The 17,557-nt window shown below is 35.1% G+C and overlaps 1 protein-coding gene across 1 annotated transcript in view; it reads right to left on the bottom strand.

Moving 5' to 3' along the window:
• The window catches only part of VWA8 (von Willebrand factor A domain containing 8), a 183,247-nt gene that overhangs the window by 76,323 nt on the left and 89,367 nt on the right, over positions 1–17,557 (bottom strand). The window contains exons 22-25 of the mRNA XM_068182240.1: positions 7,315–7,390; positions 6,557–6,692; positions 5,109–5,228; positions 3,048–3,253 (exon numbers count right to left, since the gene is read on the bottom strand). Of these exons, the coding sequence (XP_068038341.1) occupies positions 3,048–3,253; positions 5,109–5,228; positions 6,557–6,692; positions 7,315–7,390 (538 nt within the window). The remainder of the gene's footprint in view (positions 1–3,047; positions 3,254–5,108; positions 5,229–6,556; positions 6,693–7,314; positions 7,391–17,557) is intronic.

The raw sequence follows: 17,557 nt of genomic DNA, 5'->3' as shown, positions 1-17,557 counted from the left end.
AACTGTTATTTGATATGTCTAGTTTCCTTATGAGATTAGGCTGAACATTAAAAAAAAAAAAAGGCACTATCTTACCACAAAAGCTTATTGAATAGGCCTTAAAACCTGATGATGAGTAGACTTCAGGGTCAGAAGGTTTCTTAGGCATTTACTACTTGAAAACTGTTATACTAATGCCTACTGTTAGGAAGCAACCTCAGATATAAACAAGAAAGATGACTGAGAAGAAAAAAATCTGAGCTTTCTGAAACTAAAAAAGAGTTAGTAAAAAAGCTATTGCCATTTTATATGGACTAATGTGGCTTTCCTGATTAACATCTACCAAGGTCTCATGAAAAACAGCATGTTAGATTGCAGAGAAGCAGTCATAGGAAGATGCCTGGTTACAGGCATCTTATGGTAACCCAACAGAGCAAGGGCAGAGCTTCTGAGCTTACCCACAAGCTACAATTAACATAAAGACTTTTGACATTTGACAGTCTGAAAACTGGAGGTAAGCAAGACAAAAAGGCTGCATCCAACTCACCTGCAAACTAGAGCTGTAAGACCCAAATTCCTGATACAGAATGTGAGGAGAAAAAGTTGCAGCAATCGAGTTAGGTACCTGCATTAGACAACTCTCCCTATGCCTGGAGTTTTGGGTCTTCAAAATAGTTTGGTGTCTCAAGCATCACCAAAACAACCTTTCCCTAAGAAAAAGTTAGTATAGAGGCAACATAGCTCTGAGCACAATGTCTAAGCTACAACTAAATTACTACATGTTCCCTACTTGCATAATCTTTAGGGGGAGATAATCTTGTAACTGCACTCCCTGTGTGTATCCTAAACGCTGAAGATCACAATTAGTCAGAGATTAGCCTAACAATATGCTGACACCATAGCAATAAGTATATTTTTAACTGACTAGTCTTGATGCTCAGATGTGCTCTCAGACAGCAGTAATCAAAAGCACTTTTTTCCTCCAAAACATCCAACCTTTTTTTACACAAGCAAAAAATTCCAAAATTATGTGAAAGAAATCAACACAATAGTACAAAGAGAGCAAGGCTGTGGAACTGCTGTAAGGGAAATTGTTTAACAACATGACTAACTTCCCTCCTTCCTTCCTAAGGACCAGCAATTTTATTGACTCATTTCCCTCCTTCCTCTTTCTTCTCTACCTGAAGACCTAAAAGTTTCTTTGGAATAACCATTATGTTTATATTCATTGTTTACATTTGGCTACTCCCAGTTTTTTTATTACTCAGACTGAAAACCAAGTTACAGTAAACAAAATGTTGCATTCTTGCTATAAGACTGGGATCTTGAAAATAAATGTTACAAAACAAATCAAAGATGCATGTTGGAGGTGTATTTGGATATTTACACTTTGAAAGAGGTAAAAGCTTAGCAGATGGGAACTTGACCACTGAACTGCATCCAATGTCCAGGTTGAAGTGACCGTACTAATCTGCTTAAGTGAAGGAGGCCGAAGCAGACAGTAAGAGCCCTTAAGACAATTAGCAATGCAGTTCTTCCAATCTCCAATTAGATGCTGTTCACACTCAAATAAGACAAGAATTAAGTCTTACGTTTCTGCACTGGCTGCCAACATAAATCAGTACAACTTCAGGTTACTTGGAGACAGATGATGAATGAAAGAAGCTAGGAAGGAAGGTAGGAAGAGCAGAAAGGTATGAAGACAAAAAGGAGTTAATTTAATAAACACCCTAAAAAATTAGCTTCTCAGCAGCACAGCAAATATTCCTCAGGTCTGTAATTTTTCCACTGTCATTTTGAAAGTAAATGTGTGTTTAGAGATCAGCATGCACATGTTCTATCAGCTCGGTAAACAAATACCTATGAGCTGGTAGTGGATCCTAATAGACTGCTTTGCTGATGTGTTTGTCTGGATTCCTCAGCCTTTAGGCCTGAATCTTCTTAATCCTTAGCACAAAGTTACAGAGCATTATTTTTTTCTTTCTATTATTGATAACATGGTAGCACCAGTTTGTCTTGACATCTTTTTGCACTCTAGAGACCACGGAACACAAAAATCTATCCTCCCCAGAAATCCAGATGATGGCTTTTAAAAGTAGTAATTCCAGTCTGCAGGATCTGAATGTCTGTGTATACAGCTGAATGTGTGTGAATATGTACATGACCACAAACACAAAACTATCATTCAATCCTGCTATAGCATGCAGTATAAAACACAGGAGCAGTAGGTCCAAATTTGTGAGAAATTACATTCTAATTGTATTAATTACATTAATTTCCACTATTTTTAAAAAATATCTAGGATTCAATAACTCAAGAAATGGCCTATAAATTAACAAACTACCAATTTTAGAACTATAAACAAAACAAAATAAAAGCACTGCTATTTCAAAGAGCATTAAGACACTTTATATTTCTAATACTTCAGGAAAAAACATCCTTCAATTTATAAAGACAGAAGTCAGACTTTACTGTAATATTTAAAAACCAGATCATCATTAAATCAGAATTCACAATTTTACAGTTAAATGTGTGTAGGAAGTAATCATGAATCCTACACATTCCCTTGGTGAGTTGTTATCCACCTAGCATTTTCCTTAGAAAAAATTCACTACAGATGTATTATTGTTACGCAGCAGGAATTTGTTTTTTTCACAGGAAAGGATTAAACCCACAAATTTTATAGCAGAATAAAATGAACAGTTGCACTGTCGTGGAAGTATTGTATATTAAATATGGAGTTTTATAATGAGGGCCAGTATGAACATTGCACAAAGTATTCATAGTATGCAATTCTTTTCTTACACAGCAGAAAAACAGATTTACAGGGGGTTTTTTTCTATCGATAAAAATATGCAGAATAAATATCTGCCCATATACATCTGTGATCCTTAACCTCTGACTATGTGAGCATCTTTAATATTATGCTTCTTTCAAAATGTAAAGTGTTTCACAAGAATGAAATAAAAATGCATGAACAATAGCGGCATCTTCTTTCTGAAACCTTCAGGCATTAAAAAATTAGCATTGATGAACTCAAGTTTTCAATTAAATCTGATATACTGTACCTGTAAATGTTTTACAATGTTCACAACTTCTCTAGTTGAATAGGGGTAGTTAATAATTCCTTGGTCAGCTAAGCTCCTGAGCTCTCCAAAAGCAGCTACCAGTTTCTGCAGAATTGCCTCTGGAACATCAGGACCATATTGTTTAAGCATTGCCAGTTCTGACTGTGGTTTGGGATTATCAACAGCATGGCAACTAAAAATGTCCCCTACAATGAAAAAAGAAAAAGCACAAAGTCAGATAATTTATAAAGAAGTAGCATCACAATAGCCCCTTTAAGTTTAATACCGGCCCTTTAATAGAAAAGATATATTTCAAAAGAATGCTGAGTACCAAGTTGCTAAAAATGAAGAACATTGAGGTTTCAGGAAACAGAGAGATCTTGCCTGTCATTTTAATGAAGCTGATATCTTGAGGGAGAAATCAACTTCAAGAAGAAACACAAATCAAATGAATGCAGGAAAAAATAAAAGAAAAAAAGATTTTAAGAAAACATAACTGGTTGAATGGAACCCATTTTTGAACTCCTTCAAAACACCATAGAATGCAGGGAAATCTTGAAATGCAGGAAGGCCCTAATGCAAACACAATTAAGAAGTCTAGAGGAAATACTGAATTTATTTTATCTTTTCTCCCTGCCTGTCTTGAAGTATGGTAAGAAATTTGGCAAGACATTATTTCCATACATTGGCATTATATTGATACCAAACATATAATCTATAAATTGAGTTTATTCATAAAAAAATCTCTGAACAGTTGTACAAAACTTTGAAGAAGCATGATCAGATCATGCAGAAAAGCAGAAGACACCCTAAGTTGGAAAAATAATATCAATAAAGAACCCCAAAGACTCAATCACACCTCTGCCATGTGGATCAAGAGCAGTAACACTGGGATGATTGGTTTTGTGTAAAGGGTCCATGTAAGGAAGGAAACTAGGCTATGAAAAAGAAACACAACAATAAATTCTTTTGGGACAGCATAGCTTGGTGAAATTCAGAGCCAGTGAGTTTCAGACAGAGAATGTCCGTTCAGTGGGAACCTCACCCGAAAAACAAAGAACTACCAGGTAATATTGGTATGCAACTGCTTTTTGGAGTATGTTATTTCTTGCAGATTAAGCATTATGGCCAAAGTTAAGAGGCAAAACCACATAAATTAAGGTTCCTGCATAAAAATGGCCAAGCTAACACAGATAATACAGTCAGTGGAGTCTGGACGGTATTCAGTTCATAGCCATCATGTAGCAACAATGCCAAAACCTTGCTAGAGGCCCACTTAGACTAACACTGACACTAATACAGACAAATGAATTCTTCACCACTTGCCCCTGTGCAACTTAATTTCTTGTTTCTGCATGAGATGAAGCTCTAGAGAATCTCTGCTGACACACAGAATTTCTGGGACCTACCAGGAGCTTTCCAAAATAAGGCTTCTGTTGATATGAAAATCATTGATGTGAAATTTGGACAGCTTTACCTGATACTGAGATAAATTCAGTATCTTGTCAAACATGCATATTTTACTAAGGCCATATGCATGGAGAAGCAAATAAAGATTAAGAAGCAGGTAGCACAGTGCTAGCAGCAAAAATATAGTAGCCTTTACTAATGAAAGCAAAGAAAAGAACCATCCATCAAGCTACCATCTCTTTTACCAAACAGGACAGTATGCGAGCTGTGGCTTGTTTGATATGGGGAAAAAAACAGTGAGCAGTTGAGAGAGCTGTCAGGTGTCAAGCTTACAGTTAATTTGTTTGCAGTATTTGTATACTCTATACACTCATTAACCAAGATTTCCATAACCTTGTGTCTGCAATGTCCATCCACGTCCCATAAAACAAAATAGTTTTAACACAGATGATCATACACAGCTTTTTCATTCAGGGCAAGTTCGGGCACTTTTATTAAGATACATAAATTTACATGATAGTCTTAATGTCTTACATGAAACAAAGCATCAATATGCATAAGGCCCCTTCTCCTAATGAAATCTAATTAATAAAGACAGATATTGTATTAGTCAAGTCTATTAAAGATCATAAATTAATATGAATCACTTACCTAATGTGCCAAAAAAGTCATTACCCAAGAAAGGAAATCCAGGCCTATTTGCCAGAACTATCATTCTAAAATCAGGATGAATAGCTATTACGTTTTCTCTCCCCTCTACATGAGCATGATCTGGAAAAGAAATAAAATGTAATACTTACATATTTAAGCTTTGCAATACTAAATGAATGAATATAATTAGATTAGGTGAAGAATTCCTAGAATTAGAAGAAAAATTCTTCTAATTTAATTACATTCTTCTTCGAATTAGAAGAACAGTTACAAAAAAAAAAGGGCTCAATAGCTTCTTACATGTCATTCAACTGAGTTTTCTAGCATTCATCTTAAAGTTTCATAGTTTGTTTCACAAAAAAATTAACTAAAGTGTTTAATTGAAAAAACATAAAAATGTATCCACTGTTCTTGGGGTGCAGACTACCTGTTTTTTTTATATTTCATTTCACTAAAATGGTGAAGCCAATGGTGAATAAAATGTGATTTTATATAGGTCTGACATTATTTGATCTGGGAAGACAGGACCAAAATTCCTCCTGGTTACTACAAAATTTGTGAGAAGACAGAGATACATTATTTAACACATTATGAAGACTCTGGTTCTCCAAAACTACTCAGACTGGCCCCATTCAGAACCTTGCTCCCTTTCAGCATGATACCAGTGGCACATGGTGTTTGGGAATCCTTTAATTGCCTCTAAAAAACTACAGTAATAATTAGAACTGGCTAGCAAAATATTTTAGAATAAACCAACCTAGAGTTTATAATGACAAGCAAAACTCAGGTGTGCCATGTAAGTATTGCATGACTGCTACACTCAAACATTATTCCCAATATTGTTTAAATAAAACTAATTATTATGGTGTCTAGTAGCATCAAGCGATACCTTCAAACATGGTCTTTTTTTTTGAAAAATAATGAAAACTATTTATTTCCTGGAAGTCAGATGAATTAAATTCCATCAAATTAAAGATAGCCTCATCCTGCAGGATATAGTTAAATAATTAAGTGACCATATACTCAAGTAAACATATACAATGCTTGATTAGATAAAACCCTTAACAATTTGACCCTAGATATACTCTTATCTTCATTTCAGACCTGATCCAATGATACCCCAACTGTCTAGATAGGCATAATCACATTTTCTCAACAAAATCTTTATTTCTTATGGTGAATGAGAAGCAGAGAGGTCAAGTTACACTTTCTGGGTTTAGGTTTTTTTTTTAAATTCTTCAGCAAATTTCACAAGAATGCTAATTTAAAAAAAAACCTTAGTGGCTATTGTGATAGTAGTAGAGAAAATGACTGTAAATTCTTTAATTGTAAACTTAGGAACAAACAATTTATCCATTTGGACTGGTCTGTGTTGCTATGGAGCAACTGAAAACAAGCAACATGTTACATTTTACTGTAAATGGTGAAAACACTTCCACTCTACTTACTGGCAACAATTCGCCTTCCATCTGACAAAACCATTTCCCCACTTTCTACTAAAGTTTTTAAGATACAGGTAACATTTGTTGGTGCTTTGTCCGCCTCATCAATTACCAAAATATGTCCAAACTTGACTGCTTTTACCTAGAAGAGAAAGGAATCATATCATCACTGCTGGCCAAAACCCTGCAAGGAGATGCATTACTGATTTCTCAGTGAGCAGCACTGAGACAAGAAAGGGACTAAGAACAGGGATAAGCTGTGACCAAATCACAATACAAGGAAGAGGAGGCAGGTGAGGCAAGAGGCAAGAAAGTTGGGCGTTTCCTTTTCTCCTGGATAGGGATGGAAAGGAGTATGCCAGGGAGGGAAGTGACCGTGAACAACTTGGAGTACAGACAGAGAAGTGCAAAGCCAGTTTGCATCTAGACTTTCAGTGGCTGAAAGAACTGAAGAATGGCTGCAACAGCTGTTTGGAGCCCAACTTAGCATGTAGGTGTGAGGTGCTACAAAGGAGAACGAGGCAAGTATCACTCTACCAGTTAGAATGTGTCAGGTTATTATTAAATTATTTTCCATACTCATTTTGTGTGTGGGAACTCCCAGATTATCATCTTATTCACATTTGGCACAGAAAATGTGACAAATGTGACCGAATAAAAATTAATGTTGTTACTATGCACACTCACTGTGCCATGAAAAAAAAATCACCAACATTTTATATCAAAAACCTTTCCAAATATAAAATCCAAATGCTACTACTGACCAGTGGTGAATCTTCATATATAATAAGACCATCCTTTACAGAAGGTTGTAGGGTGAGGCTTTGGACAGTGGTGTCCCTGAAATGTGGAAAAACAGATGGTATTAATTAAAAATACACAGGAATTTTAGTTACAATAAAATGCAAAATGAATAAATGAAAAACCGAATAGTCCCTTTCTAAGAGGAAAAAATATCTTTTTTTAGAATACTTGAATAACTGGGAACAACAGTGTGCCCACTTAGTGGTCAAATGGGAATATCCCTGCCTCTGCCAGGACTTTCACAGTAGTTCTCCATTTCTCATAAACCCTGAAAACAAAACCACTGAGGAAAGAATTGTTCTTTTTTTGTATGCAGGCACATTATTGATGTTACTATTTCTAGTTAAGTATGCTGGAATTGTCATTTATGTGACAAACAGGAATTGTTACTGTTTTAGCTGTTCTTCTCCACATATCATAATGAAAAAGCCTACAGACAAACAAATAAATCCAACAACCTATCATGTGGAATTCTTAAAATAAATTATTTTTAATTCTAAGCCCTACTGGCTTGCTACAATTTATATCATGAACAGTATAAGCTCTTAGATGGGTCAGAGGCTTCAGCAGCAGAGTTTCTTTCTGAAATTCTGTGTTTGAATTGCTCAATTACTTTTCCTTCCAACTTAAAATAGTGCTAATTAAAATCTGTAATGAGAACATTCCTTAATCTTCACTATTTAATCTATTTTAACCACCACTGAATGTACAGAAAAATCAAAAACAGTTGCAATTCAGAAAGGTGAAGCAACAGACATCACCACAATGGAATCACCTACATAAACTATGTCCATAACCTAGGGAAAGCCCCTCCTGATTGTATAAAATACATATACTTAAAATGCTCTGTATAATCAACCCCATTTACTTTGGGGTTCAGATGGACCAATGAGCTAGAGCATAATCCAGACATGGGTCATGACAGAAGGTCCCCATGGCTCCCATGTTTTCAACTGGCAACAGGAAATTCAGTCTTAAGGCAAGTTGGTTTTGCCATCCCTTTCCTCCTGTATTTCAAAATTTGGATTAGTCTGTGTCAAAAGAATGATGGGCTGATCACAGGACAAAACCCATCCGGAAAACCTCTTTTAATATTGCTTGAGATACACACACTGATCCATTGGTAAGGTTGGTAACCTTTGCACCGTATGTAACATTTGATACAACAAATCTCTTACCTTTCACAGCTGTGCCGCGTAACAAAACTATTTGCTTAAGCCTAGGTGACTCACTCTTCCAAATATCCACTTAGTTCTATCTTTAATTTTGCAACACCTTGTAAAAACCAACAATTCTGATAAGCTCCATGGGTACAGGAAACTAAACAGTACTGTTAGCAACACACCACTAAGTGGCCAGCTTCCAATTACAATTTTAAACTGAGAGGATAACTTGCACCTTTCCTTTATTTGAAACTGCTGTCAGCAGGATTTCTGTCCCTAATCACTAATAATTTCTTGCTTAGTTTTAAGCCCACAATTGATTTATCCCACAGTTTCCATGCACAGAAATAAAGCAGAGGGCAGAAAGAGAGACTTTGAATGTTTAGCTATCTGATCTGAACTCCAATTCAGAAGGGGCAAAGTTATAAAGATGGGACCACATTCACTTCATTTAACCCTGTCACAAGTAGGCAACCCTGCCTCAAACAGTTATCTTAATATCGTATTCACTTGCAACATATAACTTTTTAAATAATTAAAATAAGCAGTAGCACTAATCTATTATCTTAGATATCATACTGTGAACACAAAAACAAATCTTCTACTGTCATCCTGTGTTTCTAAGCAATTTATATGCTGGGCAGAGAAATCAATAACGGATCCAAAAATAACAATAAACCAATGATTTTTGTTTCTTGAACGAACATTATTTAGGGACTAAATTTTCATTTTGTATGTATCAGCCTACCTCCACTATCAGTTAACACTTCTGGTTCAAGCCTGTACAGCTGCAGATGCAGAAGAATTTTAAGATGCATAAACCAAATGCTAAAGTATATGAAGGTCACAGTCACAGGTACTAATTAGTCAGAAATAACTCAAGGAAAAATGTTCTGAGGAATTAATACAAGGTAAAAAGGGAAAAAACTTGTCAAATTTGAACTGTGATCTCTTTAAAGTAACAGAAAGGTGAGAAAATGAGAGGACCCGAGGATAGCATAGGCCAAGAATAATGTAAAGGGAGATGAATTACAGGATGCTTTACAGATCATAAATTTGCACTTAGGAGGTAATGCATGAAAAACAATAAAATGAACAAAACACATCAGGAAATGATCTCTAGGGATGCTGTGGATGGTAACAGGTGATGACACAAGAAAAGACAAAAATGTCAAATTGTGTTTTACTGTAACATGAAACAGTACTTTACTGTTGCTGAGCGAGTTAATCCTCTGGCTCTGCAGAGATTATTTACAACCCCCTAATACAGAATACTAAATTGTGCTTAGTATTCCATAATAATCAGCAGCCCACACAAATCCTTAGGATGATCTCATTCTTCAGAGAAGACAGAATTGACATATTTTTGGGGAAAATAAACACTACAAGAGTTTACTGTTCATTTAAGTGCTATTGCAAAAGTAGCATAATCAGAAAAATATAGACGGTAACAAAAATAAAAACTGACATCCTGAATCTATCTTCTATTTTTTTTTCTTATTTTATCTTTCTTCTGCTTTGTTGATAGTCAGCCTTAATATTTAAGGAAATACATTGGGGGATTTGCAATGTATTACAAATACATTGCAAAGTTAAATGTAAGTCAAACATTAATTCCACTGGCTTGATAATTTAAGGGTATGTGAAACTGCTGTATTTGCTTAGGCTATTCAGACATGTATGAATGATTTTACAAGGGTTATAACAGATTAATGTTATTTTCCTTTCAGAATTATATGCTATACACTTATATATAATTAATTTCTGTTTGTCAGAAACCTACCATGACCCAAACACAGTAAAGAATGGCTAAAAATAAACTGTCTCCTTAGGGTTTTCTCTTAATTTTCCACTTTGTAACAAATTATGTAAATGTAAAGGCACTGAAATAAGGAAAGGATAAAAATACACTAAGTCCAAAGTATTTTTGAACAACATGGCAAGTAGCATTTCCTAAATGTAAAAAATGTCTGGCACTCATAATTCCCACAGGAAAGGAATTAAAAACTCCAATTCACTTCCACTTAGTAATAATAGCACCTTAATAATAACTAACAGGCTCTAACAAAGACATGAATACCAAAACCTCCTAATTTCATCACATTCAGTAATGAAAATAGGTCTGACACAAAGAAGCAAGACTGTAGGAATGTAGAGTGAGAAAAACTGTCTGACATACTGTCATCTTACCCAACTGAACTGATTTTGTATTCACCTAATTGTAAAAGAAAAACACGAAAAGCTCACTAATGTCTTTCCTAAGAATGTACTTTTACTTTTATCAAGGAAGCCATTCTCACAAGTGCTCCATTTAAAAAGAAAAAAAAAAAAGAAAGGAAAAAAAAAAAAGAAAAAATGTTTACTACTGAAATACAGCAACTACTCTGACAGGACCACTCAATTCTTAGTAGGACTTTTGAGAATTCTTCTCATGTTTTTAATTAGCTCATATCACTGTCTTTTATTTATTTTTTGCTACTGCTGCATTGTTTACCCTGAAGGCAGCTGTTTCTGAGGTCTGCAGACTGACTCAAACATACCGCTGTGACAGTTTCTGTTTCACTGACAGCTATGCCTTCCTTCTGGAGAACAACTATGAACTGTGTCAGGAAAAATTTCCATCAACCTCAGAGAGTTAGTTGTTGTCCTCTAGTTTAACAAAAGGTGTTCCAATGCTTTAATTTAAGATTTGAGTCCCCAGGAAAGCTTATGTCCTAATACAGGACCCAGTGTCAGGGCCCCAGCTAACATCACAAACACTCACATTCCATGGAATTACTCCATCTCGACAAGTGCAGAAGAATACAGTCCTGGCTTCTGTATGTACTTACACTGAGGCTAAAAGGGTAAGAGATTATTTGTGCAAAGCAACCTTGTGTTCTAGGGGTCCCTGCCCATGGTAACAAGGTTACATAAATCAAGATCAGGTTTGGCCTTCTTCGGATTCACCACACAAAACTTCATGGTAGTTGAAAGGAAAAACCAGAGATGTAGAGGGTATGCTCTAGAAAGTCTCCTTCATTTCTGTGAGGCATCTATTATCTAAATACCTATGTGCATAGATACGTATTTCTTCTCAATTACATGTCAATCAGACATGAATATACCCATCTGCTGTGACCTAATTTGAAAGAGTATTTGAAAAATAATTAGTCCAAAGGCCATTTGAAGCTGTTAATTGGTCAGTTAATCCACTCACGGATTATCCTGATGAAGAGCAGGCAATCCCAACATGAAGAATCAATCTGCACAATTTTCACATTTACAAATTAATTTCTTTAGTCAACCCATCACAGAGCCATTGCATTGCTTGATCTGACTGCTATGTTTAGGAAATTCTGAAATATCTGAAAAGCCAACCAGATGTCTCATTGCTTTGTTAAAAATGACCCTGTAAAGGCTTTTAGACTTATCTGTATGAACTGATAATTAAATTCACCTTTTTTTTTTTCCTGCTAGGCTGTTACAGCTACTCAGCAGGACATAAGTTTGTTTAAAATGCAATTAATTATTTTGACTATAAAGGTACTCATTACTCAGTATGACTGCAGGTGGCAGAAGAAAGGTCAAAGGGAATTATGTTTAATTCATGTTATATGCTTAAATCTGAAGTTACAAAATTACTTGTATGTGAGCCATCTGCCAAAACAAGATGCAAAATTCACTCACTCTAATTGTAAACTCCATAAATGGGGAAACATGACACCCTGCAGCTTCCCTTATTGCTTGTAAGAATACATTTAATTGATTAAACAGTGAGAAACTTTTACTTCAGTTTTAGAGGAAAATGAAACAACAGGGTCTTCTAACCTGAGCTATTTCTCTGTAACAGCCATGCAGCAGGATATTAAAGCAGAATTCAATGCCTACAAAAAAGAAAAACGAAGTAGCTTTCTAACACCCAGAATCTGACAACAACAGAGCTAGTCAGCCAGCTTTTAAAAAGATAACATTGGAAACAGGGACCATCGGCTGGCATGAAATCTCAATAGCTTTGCATTGCAACTCTGTATTGGCTGAAAATGTATTTAAGAAAACAGGCAAAAAACAAGTAAAAAACCATAAAGACACCTGTTATATAGTCAATGCACTCAGCGCTTCACAACATAAATCTTCATGACAAAAATGTATCATCTTATTACTAATTTCCAAACATGAGCTACATAAAGAATAAAACACACACTATAAAGTAGAATATTAAAATAAATTAATCTAAACATTAATGATGCATGAATCATGAGGAAAAATTACATAGACTTTTGTTTTGTGGCTGCCAACAAACAAAAGCACAACACAACATCTCCCCTGCCTCTGCTGTGATCAACTGAAATAAACCAGTGCAGCTATAGAACACTTCCTTCAACAGCCCACTATGGAGATAGCTTTTCTGTATTGTTCATTTTTAAAAACAGACCTGCAGAGCTATATCAGCATTTAAATTATTTCATGTGGTCCTATATTCTTTCAAGAGATGATAATCAAATGCAGTTCTGAGAACAAGTACAATATAATTCTAGTATCCACCTTTATCTTGGGCAAAGGAAGCTGTTTCTTCTGAAACAGTTTTTTAAATTGGAATTTAAAAAATCTGAAGTCAATAAAGCTGAAAGGGTAGTTTTAAATTATCTCAATAGGGGAAACAGATAATTAGATTTTATACTTATTACATGTGCTGAAAAAGAGGGAAAGAAAATCAAGATCTAAAGATTAATGCACAGTTTGTAGTAAGTATTGCTTGTAGGGACACCATAAGCTCATTTTCCCACCTCAAACTCCCCATTAATTGGATTGTTAAAGATCACAGCAAAATTACGTTTCTTTTGAAAAGGATAACATATGCAAACTCAGGTAAATGTTGGAAAAAAGATCATCAGATTACTGTAATTTTTTAGGGAACTAGAAAAGGCACAACACAAAATGAAGTAGATTTTTTTAAATGAACCCTGTATCACACTTTCCAATCATCAGTCACTAAAATAAATATAGTAACTGACAGGAAGATGTAATATCAAATCAAGACGCTTTAAGCAAATTCTTTGTAAGGAAATTTATTGGGACACATAGAACAAGGTAGTGTAATATCTTGAAAGAGAATACTAATATAATCAGATACAAAATGGAATTTCAATAGCAGTTAGTATTCCATTGACAGTGTCAAACATCACATTTACAACAAAGATAAATTGCTGTAGCATATATTTACATGCTTAGAAAAATAAGTTATCTCAACTTGTTAGAAAAAGATATCAAATGGAGAACTAAGACTTAACATGGCTAATTTAGGGATAAACCTGTTTTATAAAAAGCTAAAGAAGAAAACTTCCTACATTCTCTATTTCAAGAAAAGGCATTGCATCATATTTACAAGCTGTTCTAACATTTTTGACTTCATGGAGAGCAACCCTCATACACTAAAAAACATTCCCTATTTTTGTCATATGACTCTATGAAGATTCATATTATCTTTTTTCACAATAAACTAACTTCCTAGAAGATGATTTTCTTGATACACAGAAGGAGAACAATGGAACAAAACTAATCATTTCACAGCTGCGGATTCACTGAGGTTTTGAGCAGCAGAAAATCCATTCATAGCCATCAATAAATTATTGATGTAGATTACACTGCAGTCTACACATCAAAAGTTTCTATTTCTGTAAGTGATGGTGATGTTCTTATGCATATCTATACACTGAAAACATTAGAGCTGAAGTTGACTAGCTTTACTTATCATGACTTCAGTGGCTACATTGGTAGTAGCTCAGAGGAGGGATCCAGTTCTCCCACTAGCTAAGAGTAACCAAGTTCCCATCAAAACAGAAAAGGATCAGTACTCTTTACTCCTGATCATTTTCAATTGTACAGAGGAATGTCCATGGTAGACAGGCAGGGGAGGAGATTGTGGGCTCCAAATTTTGCATTTGCTACACCTAATCTGTCACTGACACAACATGAAGCTGGAAACATAACTGAGAAACTTCTGCTTAACAACCACCCATTATTTACATGTGTATCATAACAATAAATAAATTATCTAGAAGTTATCAAATTTAATCTCATTAACACACTGTTCTGAAAACAATGTTGAGTCTGAAACTGTTTCTTAATTCTCACAACTTGAACTACTGTTCCTACTAATACATTTGAGCATCAGCTAAGGACAGTGCAAATGGCTTCCTCTCGTGCAACAAGCACTGCTGGATTATATAATTTTATGAAGATAAAATAAACTCATTTTAACTTTTCTTTTTTTTGGAAGACTACAACATTACTACAACATATCTAGAACAAGAGCTAGGGGTCATCCAGCTGCTACCTTGCAGAAATTGCTTAATCAGAGAATCAGAATGTTTGAGCTTGGAAGGCACCTCTGGAGGTCATCTAGTCCAACCCCTCTGCTAAAGAGGGCCACATAGAGTCAAGATACTGAAGAGAGTATCCAGCGTCCAGATTTTGAATAACTCAAAAAATCAAGGAGCACAATGTACACCAAACTTTAAAGAAAAGGTTTTGACATACATAAATGAACTTCATGCCTTCCTGAACCTAACAAAAACGTTTCTTAGAACACAGATGTTCTACAATAAATTTTTTTGTAAAGGCACTATCAAGACAGAGAGGTTTTTGTTTGCTATCAGAGCAATTAAGAGCACAGTTCATGATGGCAGATGGTAATTTCAGAGATTTCATGTTACCAGTAGCTCTTTTTGGCTACGTGACTTAAAGCAAATCCCGCACCAGCAGAACAGCGGTGATAGCTTTCCCGGGTCTTGTTCTCCACAGTATTTTTTCCAGTTGTTTTTAGTTGTCTAAATTAGTATATCAGAATAAACTACATGTTAATAATTTCTTTTATTTTTATGCATTTGTATTAAGCATAGCAGTGTATTTTGATGAAAGCAAAGATCAGATAACAATACATGACTCCAAAAAACTTAATGCATATATATTAATCCACATGCCTCTCCACATTTAGCACCTTATTTATACCACTGGAAACTACCATAAAAAATGTGTCACTAAAGTTTACATCTTCCTAGTCAAAACCTATGCTTTTAGGAAACTTTCTATCAAAATTCTCTTCACAACCCCCAAAATCCCCACAAAACAAAAAAAAACCTCCAAACAAACAAAAAAAATCCTTCCAAAATCCCCAAACTGGAACAATAAATCAAGCTTGAACTGAAAACAGAAGGATAAATGCTGTAGTTCTGTATATATAGTCATCACAAAAATAGTAATTGCAAGGAGGAGAAATAATTCTAATTGAAATATAAAGAACACCTTAAGAGTATGACTTAATTCCAAATAGATGCAAACCTAAATGTTTAAATGACAGATAAAGAACCTCTTACTCCAGCAAAATCATCCTTTCTGTAAAATTAGTTAGCAATTTGATGATAAGAGAAATAAAATCAATCTCTATTTTCTTTGGTCATATCAAAGGAGACAACTATTTAGAGTCCATAATACTTTCTTCTGACATTTTTATGTAGGAGAGCGGGAAACTTACAGTTTTATACTTATCTATTGCTCACATCAATGCTAAGAAGGATTTTATGGACTTAATAGGGCATATTTTCTTGAATGAGTCTTCTATAACGTTTTACTTTTTTTTCCTTCTTTCTGTGGAATCTTCTTGGTTTTAGAGACTTTGTAATTCAAAGCAATATATCACAAGGGAATAAAAAAAGCAAGATATAATGAAACATAAATATACAATAAAGAATAATAAAGCAAGATATCCTCGTGAGGGGAAGCAGAGGAGCATGCACTGAACTGTTCTCTGTGGTGACCAGGGAATGGCCTGAAGTTGTGTCAGGGAGGTTTAGTTTAGATATTAGAAAAACGTTCTTCACCCAGAGGGTGGTTGGGCACTGGAACAGCTTCCCCATGGAAGTGGTCACAGCATGTCTGAGTTCAAGAAGCATTTGGACGATGCTCTTGGGCACAGGGTGAGACTCTTGGTCCTGTGCAGGGCCAGCATGGACTCTGATGATCCTAGTGGTTTCCTTCCAACTCAGCACAGTCTATGATTCTATGATTATCAGTTTCCATGAAAATTATTTTCCTGATTTAATGAAATACTAACTTAGTCTACCAAATTTAACTTCAGATTTTTCTGTAGAACCACTGGAAAATTCTTTCCACATCACTCACAGGAGAGATAGCAAAAGTAGTAACAGAAAGGTTCATAAAATAATGAGGCTTTCCAGAGCTCACAAATTTAGGAGCAACACAAATACTTGACTTTGTTACATTAGCTTGGAGAACATCACATTTTCTTACAGCCAATTCCTTAGTTACTGTCTGTAAAACCAGTACATGTTTAATTTCTATAAGAACTCTTAAAGGTTTTTTAATATTAGACAAAGTATAGCTGTTGTTTATTCTGTAACATGTAGCCGGTGTCCCAGTTGAAGACAACTATACCAGGAGGGTAAACAAAATTTGGGATTTCTCTGTTGAAACTTACTCTTGTAGGAAAGGAGTGACGGGGAAATCCTGGCAGATGAAAGCTCTTAACACAGAAAAGCAGCAAAATGCTTCATAAGTGCAGCTGTAGGAAGAGGCTGTCTGAGCCTGTGCCATATTACCTGTTTTGATAACCCCACAATTAATGCAGTGAGAGAGCTGGTCAACTCCTGATCAGCTGCTAATATTAGGAAGTATGTAAGAGAAGGCAGTCAACTATTTGAATAATTCATAAGCACATATTTTTCTTAATTTCTGTCATTATTGAATCTAATTGCGGCTTCCTTCCATTAAGATTTTCTGCTTTATGGTACCGAAATGATTATAAGACTTACAAATTTCAAGAATATAAAACTTCTCAATGAGATGCTGTAGGAAAGGTTAAGAGAAAGGATTTATAACTTCCATAAGCAATCAAAACCTTTGGGTCAGGCTGACCTTGCCCATGTGAATCCGTTGCAGAGCAAGTAAATACAGATGTCTCTTTTCCTGTATTTTTTCTCCTCTCATCCTCTTGAAGTACAAGACATAAAATGTGAGATTTTAAAAACACTCCTGGTAATAG

This window comes from Anomalospiza imberbis, chromosome 2 (assembly GCF_031753505.1).
Source record: "Anomalospiza imberbis isolate Cuckoo-Finch-1a 21T00152 chromosome 2, ASM3175350v1, whole genome shotgun sequence".
NCBI classification, from domain to species: Eukaryota; Metazoa; Chordata; class Aves; order Passeriformes; family Viduidae; genus Anomalospiza; species Anomalospiza imberbis.
Note: the sequence above shows the minus strand (reverse complement) of the source record. Positions and strands in the feature narration are given on the sequence as shown.